The sequence below is a fragment of the Centrocercus urophasianus genome, unplaced genomic scaffold (genome assembly GCF_019232065.1).
Source record: "Centrocercus urophasianus isolate 14NV4802_14NV808 unplaced genomic scaffold, USGS_Curo_1.0 seq_11, whole genome shotgun sequence".
NCBI classification, from domain to species: Eukaryota; Metazoa; Chordata; class Aves; order Galliformes; family Phasianidae; genus Centrocercus; species Centrocercus urophasianus.
The window spans coordinates 29,904,819-29,930,576 of record NW_024884253.1 but is presented as its reverse complement, the minus strand read 5'-3'; the positions used below and the strand labels follow the sequence as shown (position 1 = coordinate 29,930,576).

Below are 25,758 nucleotides of genomic sequence, written 5' to 3'. Positions count from 1 at the left end.
TGCAAGCTACCATCCGTGCAATCATGCAATAATTAGAGAATTACTGGATGCATTTTTGTGGTTGTGACTCGGGAATGGCATCATGTTGGCATTGTGCCTGAACACTATGCACTATTGCTGACACCAGTGCTTGAATAAAAAGGTTTGCCATTCCTGCTGCTGAACATGGGAAGCTTTCCTCCTGCTGTGGGTGACAAAGTATCAACTTGTACCTTCATCTTCTGAGCAGACCACTACAAAGCAAAGGGTTTCTCTGTAGTCACTGGACTGGGAACACATGCAGAGGTGCTGCTAGTGCCAAAAGAGACCATACTGCCAGTCTCCATGTCACATCCTCCCAGCAAGCTCAGCCTCCTGCCTTGAGGAGCGACTCATCAAGGAACCTGTTTGTCCTTTCTTTTGCTCTTGTTGCCCATGGGAGGCGATGGTAATGCCATTCGTATTCTGCATACTGGAAGGTACTGCCACAGAACAGACCAAGCCTGTTTTCTGAGCTTTTCTACCTGCTGAGATGAAGAAGGGACAGAATTTCTGCTCTTTCGGGCAGGTTAGATATCACTGAGAAATACAGTGTGCAAGAGCTAACTATTATACTCTGCTACCTCACTAAGTTGAGTTTGCCAGGTGCCAAACACCGCTGGAAACCTCCCAGTTCTGTGGAAACTGACAGAGTCTGCATGCTCCTGACTCTATTGCATATCAGAGAATCAGAACCTTGAGAAATTGCAGACTCTTAGCACAAAGGCTCCTTGGGACTGTGAAACATACCCCTGAGAAATGTGAAACATACCCTTGAGAAATATGAAACAGAAAGAAGAACTTGTCAGTGTTAGAGACTGCTGATTCTGTAAGAGCATGACACACATCACCCCACGAGCTGAATCAATGCCGCTGTACCTTGCTCCATGTCCTTACAGTGCTGCTTTCCTGAGTGAGTCACTAGGATTGTGATCCCTGGTTTACATGCTTCTGAGACCTTGTGCAATGTTGTCAGGACTGTTATGCAGTTGGCTGTTGCTTTATGTGTTTATTGCAAGAGGTTTATAAAAATTAAATAGTTGTTTTGGACAAAATAAATGACATACATGCCAGGTTTGCTGCTGTAACACAGTAGGTTTGTAGAAGGCAGTGGCATGGGGAAGGCAAGATTGAACCAGGCACTGGCATGGTAGCCAGACCTTCATTCATTTGTAATTGCTTTTTGTGCTGTTATTTCAACCCATTCTTTTGGCTGTCTACCTGCAAGTGGTAAAGAAAGAGACGACACTGTCATTGTGCACATGAACTGATGTGGTTTTACTGCATTTGGCCACACACCGAAATGGGATATGCTGGTACAGAGCGCAGCCACAGGTCTCATCTCTGCTGCTGCTCCCTTCACAAAAGAATAATCTCCACATAAACAGTTTTCCTACCTTGGCTTGATAAGGTTGCAATCCTACCTTTTGCTGTTGGTCAGAATGCAGAGATTAAAAACACTCAGTTGATGCAAACGGTGGGCTGATACAACACACAGACGGGGTGTAGATGTGCTTCACACAACAGAGAGCAGAACTGAAGGGGAACATGTCGCCTGGAGGCAAGACGCCTCTTTAATTGATAATGGCAAGGAAAATCAAATACCATATTTGCTTTTTCCTGGAGTATATTGAGACTGATCATAACTAACATCTGTTCATGTTAAGCAAATACTTGTCATGATTTAAACTTCTGTTTGCATACAACTCCGAGTAGTGCATCTTAAAGTCATACATATTCATATAGAATGAAGAATGCATAATGTCTGCATAAAAAGATAAGCTGTATGACTATATATGAAGACAACAACTACAATTCTCACAGCACTGTCATTGGTTAATTTTAAAATATTCAAGCATTATTTAAAAAACAGTAAGCTGAACTTAAAACTACACTACGAAAAATTGTATAACTGAAACAATGCTGACTGGATTTCCTCACTATTAATCAACTTTTTTTTTCTTTTTTTCTTTTTCTAACACTTCTGTTAATTAGTTGTTGTTTTAACCTCCAGTAACATGATCAGATTTCTTCTGCCTCTGGGCAATTGAGTTATGCTCTGATCTCGAGTTCTAAGGGAAATGTTCAATTTTGTTTTTTTCCACAGTTGAATAAACAGTACCATGTATACTATCTCTTGTGTTAGAATAGTGTTGTCTTCACATAAGACTCAAATAATGGTATTAGTCATTCATTTCCTTGTACACATACACCCTATTGCGTGTTGACAGGTTTATAAGGATGCAGTGGCAGCCGTGGGTGCTGGGAAGCTCCTAGACGACAGCCTTTGAATCCTTGCAGTCCTGAGCAATGGTGCCTGAGTTAGTCTGTTTATTGTCTGCTTTCTCTCCCAGATGCTTGACTTGTCTGAAAGATTAATACATTAACAAGAGTGGTAAGGTCCAGGGTTGCACATCTTTAAGACATGTTTATTAGCAGATGGCACATGAAATTCAAAGGTCACTGTGGAAGGTAACGTTTTAAAGTGAAACAACAATATTTATGTTCAAATGCTATGCTGATGAGATCATACGGAAAATTGTTTCTGATTAAATTAATTTATAAATAGCTACGATATATTTACTGAAGACTCCCAATGCCACTTATAGTCTTCTTTCTCTTTTACTATCATTCCCTAACTTATGTGGTAATACAAGACCTTATGTAAACATACTAACAGCAGGAAAAAAAAAAATCTGTACTGGATGGACAATCCAACTTTCCTAAATACTTGAAAATCTACTGTGAAACTTGTATCCATTGTCTGCTCCTTAAAGATAATATTCAGTATAAGAGTTTTTAAGACCTGAAGGAATTTTTAACTTACTTCTAAATTCTCTAGGGTAAAATTCACCCTGCAGACATAGGGATTCACTGCAATAACTATCCTCTTTACAGGCAATATCACGTGCTACAATACACTGGAGAAAAATCATGTTATGCTACTTAAAGATAATCCATACAATAAACAGAAAATCCTTTTCTTTGGGGTTTCCATAGGAAGATTGACTGTCTCATAGTTCATTAGTAAATATTATCAGTAATACTAAACCTGAAATCCTGCTTATCCTCTCAAATTGTCAAAAACTACGCAAATTCAAATGGAAAGTTTTTGCACAGGTCTAAAAGGGCAACTAAGCTCTTAATTAATATTTCTTATCTACAGTGCCACACAGGCATTAAAATGCAAAGGATTTAAATGGTACTTACTTTTCAAGTGATCCATTCTCAACTTTCATAGCCCCTTCCACTGGATCCAGTCCTTGTTCTGAAAACTGTTTCAAGGCACTTAATGCTGCCTAAATAAAAAATGAATTGTTAAAAACCCACTGACACAACTGTGTTAATACCAATTGGAGGAGGATGTATATTTTGGTATTTTGAAGCCATTTAGACTGCAGAGCTTATAAAGAGGGTACAGAACAACACCATGATCAACAACTGAGTTTGTGCACAGGTTTGGAGATATCTTCTTCTTTCTGTGTGTGGAAATGATTTCTGCATGTGCTAACAAAAGCTGCATTATCCACATCAATAACATGACATACTTTTAGGATATTTGCCTCTCTGGCTAGAAAAGACTCTCCACCTTCCCCCTGTGCTTTCTTAGATTTCACACTTCCTGGAACATCCCATGGAGCTTGCAGATCTTGTCCTGCAGATGACTGCAGAAGGTGTGAGCAATAGGTAGAAGGGCAGCAGGGCACTGCCAGCACCCTGAAGCTGGAACCCGAACAAACGCAGACTGATGTCTTACACATTAGTGAACTGTGCTAAACAGGGTAAGCCAACATGAGACAACTACAAAGCATCAGAATAATGATCAAATTTTAGTTCACATTTTTCTGCATAATTGCATTTTTTGTTGACACAGTTCTCTCTCAGCTTCATGAGTCCTGCTTTAGTTCTGAGAGGCACATTGTTCTTCTTTCCCCTAGCTGCTTTGGCAACAGACAAATGATTTTTTGTAATTAATTTAGCAAAGGTTGATTATGAAACTCTCAGGCACCACATGCCTTGCTTAGAAAACACACCCAGAACAATAAAACAAACGAAGTCTCTACTGTCTCAAAGGTGAAAGGCAAAGCAGAACTTTCTATTTAATCACTCCCACCTAAGATGCATTTATCACACGGTAGAAAAAGAGGTGGCTTTCCACAGACACTGTCACCCAAGGTGACATTGCAAATACTGGAACTGACTGCAGGTTCTCTGGCACTGCTGCTGAAGTTGAAGCCAGCAACTGCTGTTGAGAGAGTTGGAAGTTGTTGTCTTTGTCATTGCTGGGATAGAAAGAATCAATGTCTCTATCGTCATTTCCCGTTCCTTCTGGACAGCAAAGGCTCTGTCAGGAACAGAGGCTGCCATTGTAATGAAGTACTAGATTTGCTCTCAAACTAATTCTTTGCCTGGATTCTCTCAACAGCTCCTTCCCTTGAAAGGTATGTTTATACAACTTAAATATTATCAGACAATGTGTATTTTGGCAAGATGAATAACAGTGCAAAAATTGCCAGGCTGCCCTAAACTAAAAGTCCGTGTATCCCAGATTTGTCTATAGTAATGACTAGCTGCCAAAGCTTCAGAAGGCTGTACACAGTACTCCCACCCATAACGTATGGAGAGGAATCTTTCTGTTTGTGAGGTTTCATGGTTTTTGTGCTAGCATACAAATAAAAAGCTAAACATTTCTTAAACATCAGATTATCACTGTTGCTTTTTGTCCACTCTTCTTTTTCCATATGCTCTATGCCCCCTGTATCTGAAATCTGTCCAGCTCTCTACTAGTTCTTTCTTCCCATCCGTTCATATAATGATTCCCTTCATCTTAAATTATCTGCTGCCTACACCTTTTTATTACTTTTCCCTGCTATGGCTGAACCCTAGACCTTCACCTCAGACACAGCTTCACCTGTTGAAGGATCTAACAGTTTTATCATCCTTCAGTATCCTTCCTTTCTCCATTTATTCTAGTTTTCTTGACACTTGGTATATTTGCATTTTCTTATGAGACATTTCGTTCTCTGCCACCTGACAGAGCCTGCCATTTCAGAAGTGTATTCCCAGCTCCTATAGGCTCCGATCACCAGATCAGAAAAGATCACTTTTCCATTCTGGATCTTGATCACACAGTGAAATCGCTAAGTTTGTTCCAGCCAAACCAATTTTTCCCAGAGGCGCAAAGGTTTTTCTTCTCTCCTCTCAACTTTTCTGTTTCTTCCAGGAACCCAACACCTTTCTACATCCTAATTTCTCCCACCTACTCCTCTTTGTGGGATTATTTCCAACACAATGCAAGCATTGCTCAGCAAGTGAGAGAGAGGCTAGAACTGGGCTCCTGTGCTTCCGTACACAGGGCTGTTTCTGTATTGTATTTCAGTTGAACATGGGCTATCAACTACCAGCCACAAACAATTGAAGGGGTGGCACGCAAGAATCTCCTTTCTTCTCATACCTATTTTTTATTGACATCAACAAAGCAACCAGGTCTCATTTGTTCTTATGTATGGTAGCCCAGAGAACTTTACTAGGTAGTACTGTGAGAAGGAAGCTGAGACATCTGCTCCTCCTACAGCTTTATTGCTATCCCATCTGTTTTTTCAAATCTACCTTGTTTACTTTTTTTAATATCCATTCTTAGCTTCCTGGTCTGACGTGTGAACTGTAAACTTGTTGTGAAAGGATGGTTTGTTCAGGTTATTTGTTTGTACAGTGGCTTAGACTGAGAGGCCCTGATCATAGTAACAAGCAGTGCCAAGTAATGCTTCATTCAAAATTAGATCACAACGTAATCATGTGATATGCAGGACAGATTGATCTTGATAAGTGGTCACTAAAACCCTCAAATCATTGAGATTGATTGGACCAACCCAATCTTCCGTTCTAGAATTGCTTTGAATAAGTACATATGTTACTCACTACTGTTCTACTCCCAGAACTGGCTATTGCAAGGCAGATCACACAAATTACAGAGCAACCTTAATAGTTGCTTTCCAGAAAAAAACAAAAACAAAAACAAAACAAAACAAAAAACAAAAACAAAAACAAAAAACTGCTTTGGAATGTCCTGGAGGAATAGGAGCAACTGTCTCAAAGGGAAAGTCTTTTCCTCTTCTATCAAGAAGGGAAGGAGTATTGCAATACACAATAATGAAATCCTTTGCCTGTGAGCATGGATCATTACTATATGGGTGTCAATGATATAAATATAGAACAATTCAAGGAAACATATAAAATGAAGGTAAGATTAAAGATGAGTAAAGACAGACATTCTTAATAAGAACACAACATCCAAATCCTAATTCTTGTAATTCGTTATGACCTCATTTCTCCATTTCATCCTTCTTCAAACCGTGCCCTTTCCAAATCAAAATGTGATATAAAAGGTGAGATCTCAGGTACATCATATTACTAAAACCAAATTATAAAAGAGTCAAGCAGCAGGAAAGCAATCCTGTATTTGGTATTCCTGACCTTCCAGGCAGAAGTGTCAGGTGCTTGTGTGAACTGCTGAAGAGCCAGCCTCCTGCATCAGCCTTCAGCAATGGCCTTCTCACCTTTGCTGCTCTGGAAGTTGACAATCTTTTCAAAATCTCAGGTTTCTCACTATTGAGTCCCTACTCCCTTTCGTCTGCCTTATTTCCTCGTCTTTCCCAAGCCAATCCAGTGCCCCTGGTCTTCCCTCATTAATGCCTCTTTAGAATTTGGACTTCTTTAACAGCAGAGGAAAACACCTCTACTTCACTACAAATCTCCCCCTACCTAGGCCTCTTCTTTTTCCCACTCCTAAGTGCTCTCCCATTCAACATCTCCAGCTGCTCTCCTTCCCCAAGTCCTCCCAAACTCTTACAACTTACAGACCCTCTTTATCTTCCAGTTTCCTAATGTATTCCAGGTTTACATGAAATTTGATTTCTTTTGCATGAAAAAATGTCTTTCTCCCTGTAGGTTACCTGTGGAGGAAGCCTAACTACATATATCCCAACTTCTGCAACAACTTTTGCATTTTGGGAAAGTTCCTTTCATTTAAAAATATCTACTAGTGTGAGGTGACTGAAGAGGAGTGGATGGAAGATAGAGTGAGATACTTTGGACCTTAATAGATATCCCTAATGCTTCTCCTTGCCCTGTAATACTCCTAGGCAGGCAGGAAGATTTTGGATTCAGGAAGGAAGCAGGTAGCTGAAGGCTGTGACCTGAATAATTAGCAGTGACACAGAACCCAAGTAAACTGCAGTGAAGAAGCGCTACAAGCAGACATTAGGCTAATTTAATCTATGATTCAATTCTATTAGTCCCAATGGATTTACACGGCTTGGCTTAAATTTAACTTGTGAATGGCAGATAATTTAGATTAAATGAAAAGGAAAGAAAAGAATGGAACATTTGACAGTGAATCTGGTGAACAATTTCCTCTTTTCAAGGCTCAACACTTCCTTCTATTGATATTTTTCTTACAATAGAGCATCTGCACAGATACAGAGAATTTTTTCTCTCCCCCAGAAGATTTTACAACTGTTTTGTGAGTGAAGCCCCATAGGTTACAGAACAGATGTCCTTACACATTTCTTGTATCACTTGTTTTCTATGTAGCTACAACAGTGCCAAAAATACGATGCCAACAGGATGCACTGCGCTGCTAGCTGTTTGTCTTGGCTGCCATTTCCATTATTGCTGTGTGTGTGTATCAGGACAGGGATGGATGTTTCCAGTCATTTTTTAACTTTCCTCAAGTCAATTGGCAATTAGTAAATAGCATTCAAACTTGCAAATATTCTTCCTGTTTCTCACTCTGGGGATTAAGCATCTTGTAATGACAATCTAGTAACATTAGATCATACTTTTAGCAAGAATTGCAGACAGGCACTACACTAGCCCATGTGCGTTTAAGCCCACATCCTCATGACAAGTTTTTCCCATTTGTTTTAGCTTATATGTACTTTGTGCTTTTCCCCTTAAATCCATGTTGCATTTCAGATTAGTCTATGAAACTGAAAATTTTCATTTTGTTGTTTTTCTGAATGAATGAAGGGTCCACAATAGGCAATAAGGGATAGAAGGAATAGGGGAGGTAGGAGGGATGGAGATGTTGCCCTCTACATCACAGAAGGAATAAAGTGTGAAGAGCTGTCCCTGAAGAATGGCCATGAGCAAGCGGAAAGCCTATGAGTGAGAGTTAGAGACAGTGGCAACAAAGGGAGACTTGTGTTTGGGATCTACTATAGCCCACCTGATCTAGTGGAGCCTGTTGATGAATTCTTCTTCCTCCAGTTACAGAAAGCATCATGTTCACAGGCTTCTGTTCTGCTGGGGGACTTCAACCACCCTGATATCTGCTGGAAAAGTAGCATGGCCAGTTGTAGGCTATCTAGGAGGCTCCAGGAATGCATTGAGGATAACTTCCTGAGACAGGTAATAGACATCTCCACAAGGGAGGATGCAATGCTGGATGTGTTGCTCACTAATACAAGTGTACTGATTAGTGACACCAGGATTGGAGGCTGCCTGGGCTGTAGTGACCATGCAGTGCCGGAGTTGAGAATCTTGAGAGATACTGAACAGGCAAAGTGTAAAATCAGGAAGCTGAATTTCAGGAAAGTCAAATTCCAGCTATTTGGGGAATTAGTCAAGAAAACTGTTTGGGAATCTGTCCTCAAGGACAAAGAGGCAGAGCAGTACTGGCACATCTCTAAGGAAATTTCCTTGGGGCACAAGAGTTTTCCATTCCCAGGTGGAGGAAGTCAGGAAAGGAAGGTAGGAAACTGGCATGGCTGAACAGAGCCTACCGGTCAAACTTGGAGAGCAAGAAGAAAATGCACACAGTGGAAGCAGGGACAGGTAACCTGGGAGGAGTACAGAGATTCTGCTAGGCTATGTAGAGCTAGGTTCAGGAAGACCAAGGCCCAACTGGAACTGGACTTGGCAAGGGGTGCAAAGCAGGATAAGAAAGGCTTTTATGGGTACGTCAATTGGAAAAGGAAAGTCCCCTCTAGTGAGCAATACAGACAGGTAAGTAACAACGGACTGAGGCTGAGTGGCTCTTGGTGGCTCTCCAAACTCAACAACTTCTTGCCTCAGTCTTCACTAGTAACTATTCTATACACAGCCCTCAAGTGGATGGTTCAAAAGGAGGGAACCGAAGGAGAAATGACCCTCCCACTGTAAGTGAAGATCATGTTTGCGACTACCTGAGAAACCTGCATGCCCATAAGTCTATAGGTCCTTATGAGATGCATCTCAGAGTACTGAGGGAATTGGCTGATGTAGTCACCACGCAACTCTTGATATTTGAAAAGTTATGGTGATTAGGTGAAGTCCCTGGTGTCCGGAAAAAAGGTAATATAGCACTCATTTTTAAGAAGGGTAGAAAGAGTGACCCAGTGAACTACCAACCTGTCAGTCCCACTTCTTGGCTGGTGAAGATCATGGAGTAGATACTTCTGGAAGCTATGCTAAGGCACAAGAAAGAGAAGGAGGTGATATGGGATAATCATTATGGCTTCACCAAGGGCAGGTCCTTGATCAACCTTTTTGCTTTTATGATGGTGTAACTGTATCAGTGGACAAGGGAAAAGCCACTGATGTCATCTATCTGGACTTCAGTAAGTCCTTTGACATGGCCCCCCAAAACGTCCTTCTCTCTGAATTTGAAAGATATCAGTTTGATGGTTGAACTACATGATGGATGAGGAACTGGTTACTAGATTATATACAGAGTGGTGGTCAATGGCTCGATGTCCAGATGAAAATTGGTGACAAGTGGTGTCCCTCAGGAGTAGGTACATGAACCAGGGCTTTCTAACATCTTCATTGATAACAGTGTGACTCAGTACACCCTCAGCAAGTGTGTGGATGACACCAAGCTGTGTGATGCATTTGACATGTCCAAGGGACAGGATGCCATCCAGAGAGATCTAGACAGGCTTGAGCAGTGGGCCCAGGTGAACCTCATGAGGCTCGACATATTCAAGTGCAAGGCCTTGCTCCCAGGTTGTGGCAACCCCTGCTATCAGTACAAGCTGTTACTTGTAAAGTTGGTACAGAACATAGCTCTGCCAAGAAGAACTTGGGGGTACTGGTGTATGGCAAGCTGGACATGAGCCAGCAAAGTACCCTTGCAACCAAGAAAGCTAACTGTATCCTGGACTGCATCTAAAGAAGCGTGATAAGTAGGATGAGGGAGGTGATCCTGCCTTTCCACCCTGCACTGGTGAGACCTTACCTGGAGCACTGTGTTCTGGTGTGGAGTCCTCAGTGCTGGAGAGATGTGGGCCTGTTAAGAGTGCATCCAGAGGAGGGTCACAAAAATGATCCAAGGCACGGAACACCTCTCCTACAAGAACAGGTTGGAAGAACTGGGGCTGTTCAGTCTGGAGAAGTGAAGGCTTTGAGGAAACCTGATAGTGGCCTTTTGATACCTAAGGAGGTGCTATAAGAAGGAAGGGGACAGCCTCTTTAGCAGGGTGTGCTGTAACAGGACAAGGGGAAATAGTTTCAAACTAAAGGAGGGGAGATTTAGATTGTATAGAAGGAAGAAGTTTTTTACAATAAGGGTGGTGAGGCACTGGAACAACTTGGCCAGAGAGATGGTGGATAACTGGAGACAGTCGAGGTCAGGGTGGACCAGGCTTTGAGCAGCCTGGTTTAGCTGTCCCTGTTCATTGCAGGGGAGTTGGACTAGATGACCCTTAAGAGTCCCTTCCAACTCAAACGACTCTGTGGTTCTATGATTCTGCGACAAGATTTTACCATCTTAATAGATGGGTCTGAGAACAAAGTTAAATCTGCAAATGACTCGTGATCTTAAACCACATGTACGTACACGAACACATATAAGTGTACGCTTGAGAAAATGCTTGCATGCCCGGTGAAAAGAACAGAAACACCAAACTCTAGTCCTTGATTACCCTTGCAAACCAAAAGCCTAGAAAATAGCAGAGTTGATGCAATGAATCAATCTGCTTGCAAGTGTATTTACAAACACTCAGTGTTCATCTGCTTTCTAAGCTAAAAGAAATGGTGCTCCACAAAGCAGGAAGGTTCTCCTCTGCTCTATGACAGCTGAGGCCTCAGAAGGCAATAGCATTCTGCGCAACAACTCTGCAGAAATCCTGTCTGCATCAGTAATGGCATGCATTTCGTGACTTTTTAATGTGCAGCTTTAAATTTAACATTTAACGGCTATTGAAAAAAAAAAAAAACCCAACATCACAGCTGTTGAGGTGAGTTTGAGGACTTAGTATTCCAAAGTTAGGCAACTATTAAACTCTGTATGTATTTAAAAATATTGTTCTTGCTGACTATTTTTGCTTCCTCTTGATGAAGATATTTCTGACCAAGCCTCCACCTTTAACTTGTCCACATCCAAAACTGCACACACAGATGCATAAAGGGAAGAAATATCTGTATGTGTAGACTTACACACATGTGCATGAGGTAGCTAAGATTTGATTTCTTAACATCTTCATTTAATCTCCCTGGATTCACCAGGTTGGCAACATATAAGCTAAAATGAAATGAGGAGACGGTTACTGAAACAAATCCCTTTTCCCAACAGCTTCTGTTCTAAATGATTTCACTACACTGGAAGTGATAATTTCTGCTAGGAGTTCTCACTGCTTTCCTCACAATGTACTGTTCTCCCCAGTTGATTAGATTTCATGTGAACCAATGTTAACATCTGTTCAAAAATTAAATTCAGAAAGGCTTTTCACACAGCACAATGTAAACCTTAATTAAATGACTTTAAGCCCTTTCCTCGCACCGTTTTTGATATGCATGAAAAACGCAGAGTTATAATCTGATTAGCTCACGTAATTTACATGGAAGCAGCATTTTCCAAACTGATTAATGTCTGCACAAATGAACAGTCACCTGATAGGCACTACAATTAAGGATACTGATTGCGCCTGTCAAGAGAAGAAGGCTGGAGGATAGAAGGAACCCAGTATGTTTGAACTAAGAAGGAAGCTGCACAGACGTAGCTTAGAACAAGTCCCATGCAGTAGTTAATGCTATCCCAAGGCAACTCAGGCATTCACCAGTTAAAATGACATATAATCAACGTAAAGTCTGACCTTGCCAGCTTTCTGGGGGTAATCATAAAGTAAGGATTAACTGTTCTTGAACAAACTTTCCTACAGATTACACAGAGCTTCTATCAACAACAGCAATCATGTCACCTTCATCCACCTAGTTTTATTGAACACACATACTCATGGTTTGAAACCCTTCACGCCTCTCCATACTACAAGAAGTGGATGGAGTGAAAAACACTATTGAACATGACATTTAATTTCTGCAGATCTTCAACAATCTACTTAAGTACAGGGACTAGCTGAGTTAACAGTCAAGAGTCGCTTAGGAGCTGCTATATTCTAGCATGTGAATCACACTAGATAACCCATCACCATAGTTGGGACCATGAAATAATTTCAGAAGTAATGACTGACAAAGCATTACCTTTAAACCTACGAAACAGCAGCATGATTATCTGAAGCAAGACAGTTCTATTGCTTTAATGGTAATTCACGAGTTTCTGGCCACAAGGAGAAAAAAACACATGAAAAGCACTTAATTATTAAAATAATGAAAAGTTATGGTTTCTTTGTTTGTTTGTCTGTTTGTTTTGTTTTTAATGAAGAGTACCTGATCAAACAATATAGAATAAGAAACTTAATATTAGAATCAGGGGCAGAAATGCTGGTCTGTTTGCCAACTTTCAATTCATTTTTACTTTCAGGTGAGAGTAAGATATGAAGGGACAGCTTCAGGTAAGAAACTCAGAGAGGAAGTGTTCTTAAATCTGCACCTTCTCAGACTTCTTTCTCTTCACATATACTCTATTGTGAGGAACAGTAATTTCAAGTGATAACAAAATGCTAACTTTGCATTACAATTGATGCTGGAAATCAGTAAATTAGTAATTCATTCTGAATAGCTCAGAATAGCTTTCAGGTTCGGTGCTAGTATCTACTGAGGTGTGTCTACACCCTCTAATAGTGAAGAAGTGAGGTGTGAAAGTTTAGCCCAAGTATCAACAGTTAAATCCTAATCAAGCTCCCTTTGTCAGGTCATTTCACTGCCTTTTCAGTCTTTATTGGATCTGAACTAAAAGCTTATAAATTCTTTAGAAGCATATTTATCTTTAAATTTCTCATTTTTCCTTAAATTGTTACAAAAGAAAGAATAAAGATGGAAAGAATAATGCATCATCACATCTTACTAATCGGCATAGTGAAAATGATTTAAAATTAAATTTCCAAGCATTTACTCTATATGCAAGAGAATTCCACCAGGCAGCAATTAAAATTCAAAGTAATCTTGCTTATAATTTTGTATCCTCAGCCAGAAACTACTTAAGTACTAACTTTCAGAAGGAGGTACACACCAAAGTAACAGAGGTTCATTCAGTAATTACAGATGAGGGCATTTAGATGCTAGTGATTCGATGGACAGGTAGAGGTATATCATACAATCTAGGCAACACTCAAAAATGGTTGAGAAGCCACAGACAAAAATTATAAGAGATTTTAAGAAGTATGACTTTAAACCTAAAACTGAAAACAGCAGAATGTATGTCCTCAGGCAAAATGCTGCACCAGCAGGGAAGAAAGGCTATGAATCACTGTCTCTTTCACCACTGAAGGCTGGAAAATATCCTTGTCAGCTGCGTTCTCAGAAAAAAATTGGTTTATTTAATTATTTATTTTTAGGCATTTCTACACATCCCTGTGTAGATTTGCAAGTCTTGTGTCATTAACCCTATGTGTACTGCAGGAGAAAGTGATTTAGAATAAGTGGACCAGGCTTCTTGGCTGCGTAAGATTTCATGGTGACTTCTAAAACACAGCACAACAGACCATCCCCTTCATCAGCCTGATGGTCACAGTTCTGTACTGCTTCATATCACTTCCCCACTCCTTAAATGAGGTAAAGACCCTGTCATTCTCCACTGGGAAATGGGCCCTGATGCATATTGTTAATAATGTACATGTTGCCAGAACTTGTTCCAGTGAAACGAATGAGCTCTAAACTGCGTTGCATTTAAACAAGATATAAGCATTTATTCCATTATTTAAGCATTTTTCTTAGGCAAGTGCTGATTTAAACTCACTGAATATTAAGAGATTTTTGTGAACTCTCAAATCCAATTCATATAAAAATTAATATACAACAAAATAATACAGAAATTGATATACAAAAATTAGTATACAACGAAGTTGTAAAGATTATGTGTTACTCTGCTTACTTCAGCATGATTATTCTTCCATGCAAAGTAAACTCTACCTGTGAAACACAGTCATTAATGTTTAAATGCTTTTCATCTCTATTTGCAAGTACGTTCTTCGTAAGACAAAATGGCACCCAAGGACGAGAGCTAGTTTTATTACTCTTGTTTTTCTAGATAAGGAAACTGAAATAAAGGGAGAGTGCACAAGCACAAACATGGCTGGCCAAGATTAGGCACTTTTGTTAGTTTACATGCATTTTATCATAGCCCAAGAGGGATGGGGAGATTCTGAGAAAAAGTATGCAACGATGGAAAATAAAACCACATGACTGTAATTCAAGTACCTCATTCCTTCCAGTACCACACAGCAAGGTAATATTTCCATTAATATTAAATACTTTTCACAACATAGCAGATTAAAAGACTCACTTCAAAGAGAAACAGGTAAGTGAGAGCCTCTAACAAACTTGTTTTTTTCATTGAAATGGGTTTTTGTTGAAATGTTTTAAAGAATATCTTTTTATTCCAATTTTTACAAAAGAATTCTTTATTTTTGATCATTAACATTTGACACATTACTATTTTTAAAGTCTGTACACTTTAATTTAGATAAGGGATTGATTTCCTTAATATCAAATTCCTTGGTTTTAGCTGTTTTAAAATGAAAGAGTGTTTGTTCAAGTCCATTAACGTAGATTATAAGTGTGTGTCAGTCTAAATATGACAAGAAACTTGACTTTGAAGACAAAAGCAATAGATTACACTTAATACAGAGGGCTGTCCACTGGCGCAGTCAAGCAGCGCATTAGAGCTTGAACAATGGAGTGTTTGGGGATCCGGATTCTTGCGTTACAACATCTCCAGCAAAGTCCACACACTAAATTGCGTAGTATCTCTGTTTTTTGTGTAACTCTACTCTTGCAATCTACACATAGCTATTCAGAGAAGGATGCTTCCACCCTGAAAGCAGTAAGGACCAATCCCTCTCTTCATTCTCCAAGTCTCATTTTACAAGTGTGCGTGTACGTCCAACAAAGTACCAAATCTAGATTGACAGCTAGAAGTGTTATATTTAGCACATATGGCATGTAATTAGAAATCTGAGTGTTTCCAAAAGGCAGAAGTTTTTCATTCTGATCTCAGTGTATTTTTATACTGCATTAACCAGTATTTTTCTCCTAATTGAAGTTGATTCAAGTGAGATCAGAGTCAGGCCCAAGAGCTACACACCGAAATTCTCATCTGAAGCAGTTTGTAATGTAATTTTGTCCTTGCTAACTGTTGATGGCTTATCCTCATCCCGTTTTAACCTACAACCATCAGCTCCTTTAATGGAAGTGCCTATAAAGATCTTCTCTAAAATATGCTTTTCCAGCACACTTAATGTCTTTTAATGTCTTTCCAATTAAATCCAGATGTGAAAAGCTTAAGGAACAGTTCTCAGGACTGAAAAAGATGACATAAATCTTGCAGCTGACAGAGATCCCACTGAGCTCAGTTGGGGAAACTCACAGAGGACTTCTTGTGGGCCAGAAAAGCTGCTGGGTATAAAGACAGATGTGTATACTCCTATTAAAAAAATTTAAATAAAAACTGACTCCTACAATGAGGTATCCACAATTATCAGGGACATTACTAACTCAATCCCTCAATGTGCTGAGCACATCCTGTGTGGCACAGATTTCCCTCATCTTTTCAGGAAGTTTATCAGAGTTGAAGGGGGTCACATCTGTTAAGGAAGGAGCACCTCACCTTTTAGGATTGCAGCTCTTAAACCAGTGGAGGGGCTGATTCTGGAAAAGCTGTCTGTCTTCATCTCACACTATATCAACAGGGAGATAACGTGCTCAGCAAAGCAGGACCCTGAATTTCTGTCTCTTTTACCTCCTCCACAACCAGGTTAGCAGATTCAGCTGCGATTTCAGTACAGAGGAGATGCTAAATGTGCTATTAATTATAAATTCTTACTAATCTGATGGGAAACTGGGCATTCCTAGTGACTAACTACCACTGCTGGGCAAGTGCTGTTTGTGCAGCTGTCAATTTGGGGTTTATTTTGCTGTAAGCACTTGCACACTCTCAGGTTTTTGTTTTTGTTTTTTTAATTTTTTATTTTCACAACAGTAGATCATCTTGTTTTGCCCCTCCCCAGCTGTTTGTAAATGTGGGCTCAGCTCAAGCCATGTCTTTTGGATACACAGGAAATATCCTCCTCCCCCCAGACTGTGTTACAGAAAGTTTCTAGAAACCTGTCCAATGCTAACAGCTTTGAAGCTTTTCCACTCTCATGCTACTGACTTGTTTTTGAAAGTGGTAAAACATCCAGACAGATCAATGATTTTTAAAGAGCTGTATGTCCATAAGAAACAAGAAAGAAAAAAAAAGAAAAATGTTCCAGAAGAGCAGAAGGACCCATTTCTAAATGAAGATAAAGTTTGAGCCCATGTTTATCAGTGACAGGAACTTCAGTCGAGATACTTTGGATACTATTAGTTTCATTTTTCTATTCCCATTACAGTATTTTAGCACTGTTGTCATGAGTCAGTGCATGGAACCATGAAACTAGGTAACAATCCACGGACAATCTTACTTACTCGGATATAACAATGAATGATTGAACATGGGATGTAGACAATAGTGCAGACCTAACTGAAAGTGGAAGGCTCCTAGACACCCTGACAGAGCACTTGAAGATAAAATTCCTCCAGATCTCCACTTGCTTATTTTCCACAATGGCCAGCACTTTTAGACCATCACTCCTGCAGGGCTGAAGGCTGGATCTGACTCCCACCAAAATCAGCGTTTCATGACCATCACTCAGGAGACACGAGGAATGCCCTTCCCTTGGAATGAACTGCTGTCTCCATGAGGATCCCAGTCTTGGCTAGCTTAGGGAATGAGCTCAAACCTCCTGTGCTTTGCTGCCAGGGACCACCAGGACAGCTCTGATTTATAGTTTTTTCTTTGCAGTTTTATGATACAAGAATGTTCACTTGTAATTACAATAGCATTTTGTTGGCTCTCTGCCTTCACTTGGGTATGCACAACACCATATCCTTCATTCCAGCCCTTTTATGTCAAGACCCAAAATCTGAGAAGAAAATTACACTAGAAGTATTATGAAGATGCTGCAGATCTTGCTGTCCCTCAAAGAGGTGACTCACGTATTTGTTGGTGGGGATGTGTGGCCAGCTGGATGGGACCTGGACTAGAAGTCAGGAGGAGAGACAGTCAAAATTCTTTTTCAGAAGGACACTGAATGAAGAAACAAAAATTTTAAGAGGACACCTCAGTTTTGAGGAAAGTCTTTCTAAGTCTTGAACAAATGGTGGTCAGAAAATCACAGGGAAGTGCCACACATGACCACTGGGCTGTTGTGTGGGGTGTGGGGTGACACATTCATACTTGTTCGCTCTTCTGTGTGAAAAATTTCAAGAGATTTCTAATTCATTTCAAAGTGAGTGAAAATACTTGAAATCTTGATGTGTTACGTGGGATAAAAAATCTGTTTCATTCAAAAGAGTGACTCTGTCATTAATCTGCTATGTGACATTAGGGAACAAATTTAGCTGAATATTTTTCAGGCGTATACTTAGCTCTCAACTTTGAGATCAAGTAGCACATTTTGATAATCTTTTTGTGTAAATTTGATTTTGCCAGTTTCAGCAGAGGCATGCACTTCTTTAAAGGAAATTCCAGGTATTTTAGATACCATTTAACAGTTAACTGTCAAACATTTTCCAAGTCTTTTGAACAAAGAATACTTCTGTGCAACTTTAATTTATAGTGCCATATATGTCCCATTTAAAGTGGCTGTGATTAAGAAGAAACACTGAGCTTAGATTTTTCTACTAAATGAGAAAAGTTTAAAGCCAATAAACTGCATCTAGGGTTTTAGCTGGGAGATGAAATAAAGGGCACGTTTGTTCCTGGTCACTGAGTTTTTAACCTGGGTCTGTTGCTCCTGCTGTTAAGCTCCTATACATTCCTCACTAGCACACAGCGTCCAGCAATCCCAGCTCTCAGAGTCAGGAATTAGAGGTGAACTGCAAAATAAAACAGCTTTTTAGGGAAGAGTGCCATACACACTAATATAAGAACAAAGCTGCAAAGCTTATTTTTTTAAAAGAGGACTTCTTCCACATGCATTTTACAGTTTTAGATTACAAGTATAAATTCCAATTTACCAATTGGATCTGAGGATTCTGACAGTATCTGGAGGACATGGAGGGCACTGCTGAATCTGCTGAGTAGAATGCCAGCTGTATTTCACCTAGCCCTTCAGTGCAGCGGAGGAGAGGCTGAGCATTATGCTTGGACTCAGCTTTCTAAAGATGCGTGAATATCTTTCAAGTGGCCCAAAGTTTGTATTTACTGTACAGCAAGGACGGAAAATGCCTTGGTTTTCTAGCAACAAAAGAAAACTATGCTATTTTTGTACACCCATTCCCTTTCCATGCTTGAATGCGCTTTGTTTCTTCAAATAAAATACTTCAGCCTATCTTTTTACGGTACAGAAGCAGTATCATAACTAACTTCATTGTTCCTCCTTTTGCCTCACAGTTCTACCTTTCAGGGACATTTGATTATTGCTTAAAGGAGAAATAGAAAATGGAGAAAGCCTAGTCTGCCTTCAACAATTCATCACTTCAATGATCAAGTTAAATGACAGCATTGTAAAAAGCTCTAGTAAAACTTTGATTATTTGCTTGTTTTTGGCTAGCCCAACCCTGCTATTGTACCACGAAATTCAACCATTTCTTTAGCAAAGGCAGGTTGAAAGATTAGTCCTTACTTAAAATCAGTATCTGCTACTTTCCTATCCACATTGTGAAGTGGAAGATGTAATTTTCACAGTATTATTCCAAATTTTCTATTATTTCCTACACCTCTCCTTTTTAATAGATAGGCTAAATCTACCCTCAGATTCAGCATCTATTTACATTTTTATGTTAATTTATCTGTACCTGAATGTGCTCTACAGTCAGTGATTCCTAGTGTTGGCTGCTACTGAAGCAGGTAGGAAGATAAAAGGACTACTAACATTGTGGAACCAGACGCTTCCAGATATCACAGAATCACAGAATCACAGAATGGCCAGTGCTGGAAGAGACCTCAAGGTCATGAATCTCCAAACCCCCCACCTTAGGCAGGGCCACCAACCTCCACATTTAATACTAGACCAGGTTGTCTCCGTGAATGCTGTCCTACATGCTGCTTTGCTAAAAAGAGAACACACAGGCTACTCTGTCATCCAGCAAATGCTTAAACTGAGACATTACCAAGCAGAAAGCAGGTTTTCTCAAGAACTCTGACTTCAGAGTTCAGGAACATCTCCAGCTGGCAGCTCAGCAATGCCGATTAGGCACTCCTTGACTCTGATTAACGGAGCTCTGCAACTATGGACCTGCTTTTCCTCCACTTACAGTTACAGTCAAAGAAACCCACCCAGATACATGTCCAATAACTTTGCTGAACAGCTGGCTTTTAGTCTGGAAGATCTGCTAACGGCTATTTTATCATTTCATTTTAGAAGCTATTATTAAAATCCATTAACCACAGATGTCAAAAAGAGCTTATGCAAAATCTTGCTAGTTACAAAATAACCTGTCAGGGTTAGATTCAATAAAGAATTTAGGTGCTTACAAATTAGGCACTGTAAGAGCGAGGTTTTAAATAGCACATCCTTGGAATAAAATCAAAGGTCTAAAGTTAAGTACTTGGCTTCTTTATTTGGTGTAAGAAAAGAGGCGGGTTTCTCAGAAGAACCTGAGAAAGCCACGAGCTGGATATGGAGCTACCTGTGGCTGAACTGCTACTCTCCAGAGTTCATACTCAAAACCAGGTTCACGCACAGAGGATCCAGGAGATTGGTCAGACAGGACCCACAGACACACGATCCTTCTCTAGGACAGCAATTCCAGCTCTGCTACAGACCTGAGCAGAGCTCACTGTTTTCACTGATAAGGTGACCACTGGAGAAGCAGGAAAAGGTGAGACAGATTTTAGTTTCTTAGCTTTAAGCAAACAAGACACATGTTGCAGCTCCAACATGAGAATCCAGTCTTCAGGCTCTTCAGTGATAGAGAAGATTTGGCTGTTGAACTGGGCCACTATGCAGAAAGAATAACTGGAGATTCACAATTGAAAGATACTGCATGAGAGAGCCTGACAGTGTAAGCTAAAATGATCATGACAATTACTGAGTTGTTCTGAGGAGCACCCTATGTCCCCAAGATAATTTCTGTTCTTCACCCAACACTTGCTTTAACACAAAGCTCAGAAGTGGTAAAAGCAGAATCCATAATCCACTACTTCTGCTTTTCAGTGACTTTTTAACCTGTAGGATACAATCATATTCCTTATACTGTGCTTTCTCTTTGTGAGCCTGAGTATGTTAACTTTCTGTTATCTGTTATACAGTGTCTCTGATTATCTGGGAAGGTAGATAAATAGCTATACTTGCATTAGTGTGTCTCCAGTGGCCTGTCATGAATACCTTCAGGCTGTGTAAGGAACTGAGTCTGAGTAAGTCAGCATTATCGTGTAAAGCATGGAAGTGAAAAGTAACTGCTTCAGCCACAGCTGAGAAGAAAAGTCTTCAGGATGCTATTTTGCCCAATATTTATTCCATATGATTCATTTTAATTAGTATACAGCCGTGTCTTACTAAAAGATTTTATTAAGATAAGTAATAGTATCCTTAATTAGTCAAGCTGTCTTTATGCAAATGAATTCCTATAAGCCTCCTCATGCATTCAAACTCCATGAGAGGATTTCCAGGATCAGCCTACAAGCAGTTTTACTCTTCCACGATGGAGCAAAATTAAATTGTTTAAAATCAACACACTCACAATAGAAGCAAAAATACTAATGTAAAAATAAATGGAAAACTATTAATTTAAATTAAAAGGCAGCAAAACGATATGCCCAACCTTATTTTATGCTAAGAATTTGATATTTGTAACTACCATATAAAGAGTACAGTGGTGGCATGAAGGAAATGCTAGCTTTATAAGGCTACCACCAGAAGAGGAGAAAATGCACTCATAACCATGCACACCGTACGGTGATACTTTTCAAGTATCACAAATAAGACCTCACCGAAACCATGTCTGAGATAAATGTTATGTTATCCAGTTACAATAAAGAGAGGAGGAGATCAGACTTATTATTTCCTTCACAATGAAATCAGTATAAACAATTCATATAATGTTTGGACACCAAACTCCTGAAACAAAGAAGCCTAGAAAATCTCTTACAACCACCCACAGATTTCGCATGCTGGCCTGTGATTATACAACTGGAGAAGATCATTCCAACTGCCATGTAAACCAATGTCAGTCTGCAAAAGATAGTAACACAATGGTTCTAATAAAAAATAAAGCAAATTCCTGGAACAGTCATCAGTACATCAACACTTCTACGTTTACCTAGCCATTTTCCCCATAAATAAGGAATAGTTTGCTTAAATTTAAAGAAGAGAACTTAATTCCCATAGTGAAGGTAATAGCTCTCTTGTGTACCTTTACTAAACTACAACACACGTCCAGCTACATGAAAATGAATCTAGGACCAATAGAGCATTTCAACCTGTTCCTCCATGATACAATCTTGTCCTCATATTTTCTTGCTATATGGGAATATTCAGCCTAATTTTAGAAATATGTATCTGCCAAACAGCATATCTCTATGCGCTATGGACTATACACAAAACAAGATATTTAAATCATAGAATCACAGAACTGTAGGGGTTGGAAGGGACCTCCAGAGATCATCGAGTCCAACCCCCCTGCCAAAGCAGGTTCCCTACACCAGGTCGCACAGGTAGGCATGATGAAACACTTTCAGTTCTCTCAGGAAAATACAGTGTTTCTGGAAACCAGGCCTCCACCTTTGCATTTTAGTTCTTCTCTTCCCTGGCAACCAAAAGTAAATTATCTGAATTAACATGGCCTTATGTCTAAAAGAGATGTGAAAGGATACGGCCAGTTCTCTCTCTGTGGATGTTGTCCTGAAAGTGTAAAACACTGCATACTTCTTAGGTTAGACACAAGGAGCAGGTCACAAAATATGAAGGACTCTAATGCACTGGATTAAGCCAGTTGCTGTGAAAATAAAGTCTACAATCTACTCATTCTGGGCCTGTTTCCACTCCATACCCTTTAAGGTTGGAAATTATTGTACTCAAATCAGAATTTAATGATACGAAACATCCACCCTCCCTTTCCCAAACGCTGGGAAAAGCAGTGGCATTTCTTGGTTTCTAGTTATGCCATAGAGAAATTTTATCATTCATATATGCATTTAGTAAGGAAACTTACTTCATGGAAGTGAACCATCTCTGCAAATTGGTTAATAATTTATATTTATTTAACATTAATCTCATTCTTTTCTTTAGGCTACAATTGACTGAACTGTAACTTTGTATGAACAATGGGTATTAGTCATAGAAAGAAAACAAAAGGAGCAGTAATGAACTGACAAAGCTTGTTAGTCCCCTCCAGAAAGAGTGCAACAATTAACAATACAGTGAGGGAATAGCAATCATTCAAATGCAGTTAAAAAAAAAACCTATATAAATACATACACACACATATATATATGTAAAAAAATGAAGAGTGGTAGCTGATAAAAACTCAAAAATCTTGGGGAAAAAAGTCATTTTTAGACTTAACAGGCTGAGAACATTTTATTTACTAAGAAAACAGGGAAAAAATTGTAGTAAACTGAATACATTGTCATTCTTATAAAAGTTTATTGAGCATTTATATAAAGGCTGTTCCCTCATATAGCCATATGTGCTTCTAATCTTGAATTGCTAACATCTCATTTTTTCTAGGTCTTATTTACACATGCAGTAGCATATTGAGTTAACAGTGCATTTGTTCACGAAGAGCACTTTTCAGGAAGCACAAGACAATCTTTGCTCTTAGTGACCACTAGTTCTCTTGTGTTAAATGTGATGCAGTGATATCATCAAAACCAGGCATATAAGAAGAGCTAATGACAATCAATTTTCCCCAATATTTTGATATTGTTTTTAATGGGAAATTCTAATTTAAATTTGAATACTACTTTGAATTCTAAAGGCAAAACCAAAAAGTGAATAAATGTACTTTTAAGTTGAACGTTCAGTCAGAATATAATCTTCACCTTTCACAACTGCGATAGGGGCAAGAAGGAGTTTTCAATAAACTGTGACAATCATATACTGATATTTTTTGCATAATAGCTACACATTCACAATGTGGACTGCATATTTTACTAAATGTCATGCTTAATTTGCTAATAAATTCTAAAAAGAGCAAACCCCTCCTAATAACAGCTGCAGCAGCCCAGATGCCATAAAAACAGAATGCCTTTGCTATGCAGGGGAGGGGCTGCCCTTTCCTCTGTGCAGGCACGTGGAGATGCCAGGCAGCACCAGCCATTCTCCAGCACATTGTGCACTGTGGGATTTAGACATGGGGCAGGGCAGGAAAGCGTGCAGAACTGATTTAACAAACAAAACATGGAATAACTTTTTTGGTGATGTACAGGTAGCAAAGGAGTCTCATTCACATCTGGTTTGCTAAGTGGAAAACGGCAGCTCCAGCCCCAAGCCTCAGTCTCCCCATTGCAATACAGTGGAATTGCATGGTTTTTCTTGCTTTGGCAACAGGATCAAGCTTTAGCCCTAAAAAAAAATTGATTCCATAAAGAATACATGTGCACATGCTGAATAAAAACTTACCAAGTCTTTACAGTTGATTGTTTCTGAAGAACAGCAAAGTTTGGCAGGCAGAGGAACTGTCCTTTCTGTTTGGCTTGTGGGAAGATAACATTATCATTTTCTCTTAAAACTTTTAGTATACTATTAGACCAGAAAGAACAAGCAACAAAAGCCCTGATTTATCATGAAAAATAGGGAAGCTTCTTCTTTACAAAGGGTTGTGGAAGGCCTTACCAGTAGCTCTAGAAACTTCAGTCCTCAGCTTTTCCAGTGAAGAGGCAGCACGGGGCTCTTAGCCTCTCCCACTCTCACTAAGCCTCATCCATTGTTTTTACCAACTCCTTTTAGCAGTGAAAAATCAGTCACCATGCCCATGCTGTGCCATCCATGCACAAGGCAGTTTGGCTGAGGGAATGGATGCTGTCCCTGGGCACTAAAAGGGTCTAATAAAAGAAAACAGAAGAAGCAGTTCTTTGCCTCTAACATCCCATAATGAGAAAACGGTAAACAGAGGGTGAAGTGAGGCTTGAGATCATACAGAAACTGTTCTGTGATCCTCATCATGCAAATGAGGGACTTAGTCATACTCTTTTCTCCTTGGAGAATGCTACGAGGCAGGAGTAACTTGACAGCTGCTCTCTCACAATAGCTAGATCAGATTCCAATATACTCTTCAATCCTGGGCGTTGTTTTATTACTTTGTACTGAGATGTACAAAACTTCATGCACCTGCATTACACAGCATTAAACCCTACATCTACTAAATCTACCAACACAGAAGCCGATTCAACTGGTGGATTTATTTGATGTGGTTGCTCACTGGGAAATGGATTGAAAGCACAAGCTTCTCTCAAGCCTACCACAGAGGAAACAACTATAATATTTTACTGATGTGGGCAGGACCCAAGCGAGTGACAGAGTTTGGTCAATTTGCTGCAATAAGTCCCTTCTGAAACAAAGAAACAAAGTTCTTTTGTTCAGTTTTAACACGTTTCTTGACTTCTATTACCCACTTGCCTTTTTCCATTCCCAAGGAAGGTTCCATTAATCATCCTTCTAATGGAAACACTTGTGTCTGATCACTTAGCAGTGGACACAGGCATAGTATTGGGCATGCACTGAACAAGAAGCCCAAGGGAAGCCCAGCTGAAAAGTTTGGAAAAGCAAGGATGCCTTTTTAAAATAAACTTTGGAAAGGTCAGCAGGACAGCAAGGGGTCAGCACCAGGCAGCCAGTGGGTGGATGGCACAGGAGAAAGACAACAACACTTGTCATTAATTATATCTGTTGGAATGCTACACATTTCCCAACCCCCCCCAACTGGTAGTACTTCAGACATCCAAGCACAGTCTCTCCCACGTCCTACTCGACCCCAGGCAGGGCACATGCCAAGAAGCTTTCATAGAAGCCAAGAAGTGGCTAATACAAGCAGAGGTTAAACATTTAAATGTGTCCCTCCACTTTGAAACATTTTTTTCTCCAGTTCAAAGTCATCCCTTCATATTTCTCTCCTCTATCAATGAAATACATATTCTCTTAGAGCTAAATACGGGTAGATTATGGTGCCCATCCTTAAGCTAACAAAACTCTTAATTTCTTTGGAGAGGCATAATTATTGGGAATTAGACTGCTCAGAGTAGGAACTCCACTCCTAAAATTGACGAGGCAAGAATATAATACTGTGTACCACTTACCTAGGTCTAGATGTATCTGATGTCCTATATTGTTTTTCAAAGCATATGTAAATATTAGAACACATCACTACCTGTGATTTTGCATGCCTTGCCACTGC

At 39.7% G+C, this 25,758-nt stretch overlaps 1 protein-coding gene across 3 annotated transcripts in view; it reads right to left on the bottom strand.

The window, feature by feature from the left end:
* Positions 1-1,272: 1,272 nt before the first annotated feature.
* STAU2 (staufen double-stranded RNA binding protein 2) overlaps positions 1,273-25,758 on the bottom strand; it is a 166,289-nt gene continuing 141,803 nt past the window's right edge. For all 3 annotated transcript variants that reach the window (XM_042839471.1, XM_042839465.1, XM_042839479.1), the window contains 2 exons: positions 3,229-3,317; positions 1,273-2,385 (listed from right to left, as the gene is read on the bottom strand). In XM_042839471.1, the coding sequence (XP_042695405.1) occupies positions 2,292-2,385; positions 3,229-3,317 (183 nt within the window). In that variant the 3' untranslated portion in view covers positions 1,273-2,291. The remainder of the gene's footprint in view (positions 2,386-3,228; positions 3,318-25,758) is intronic.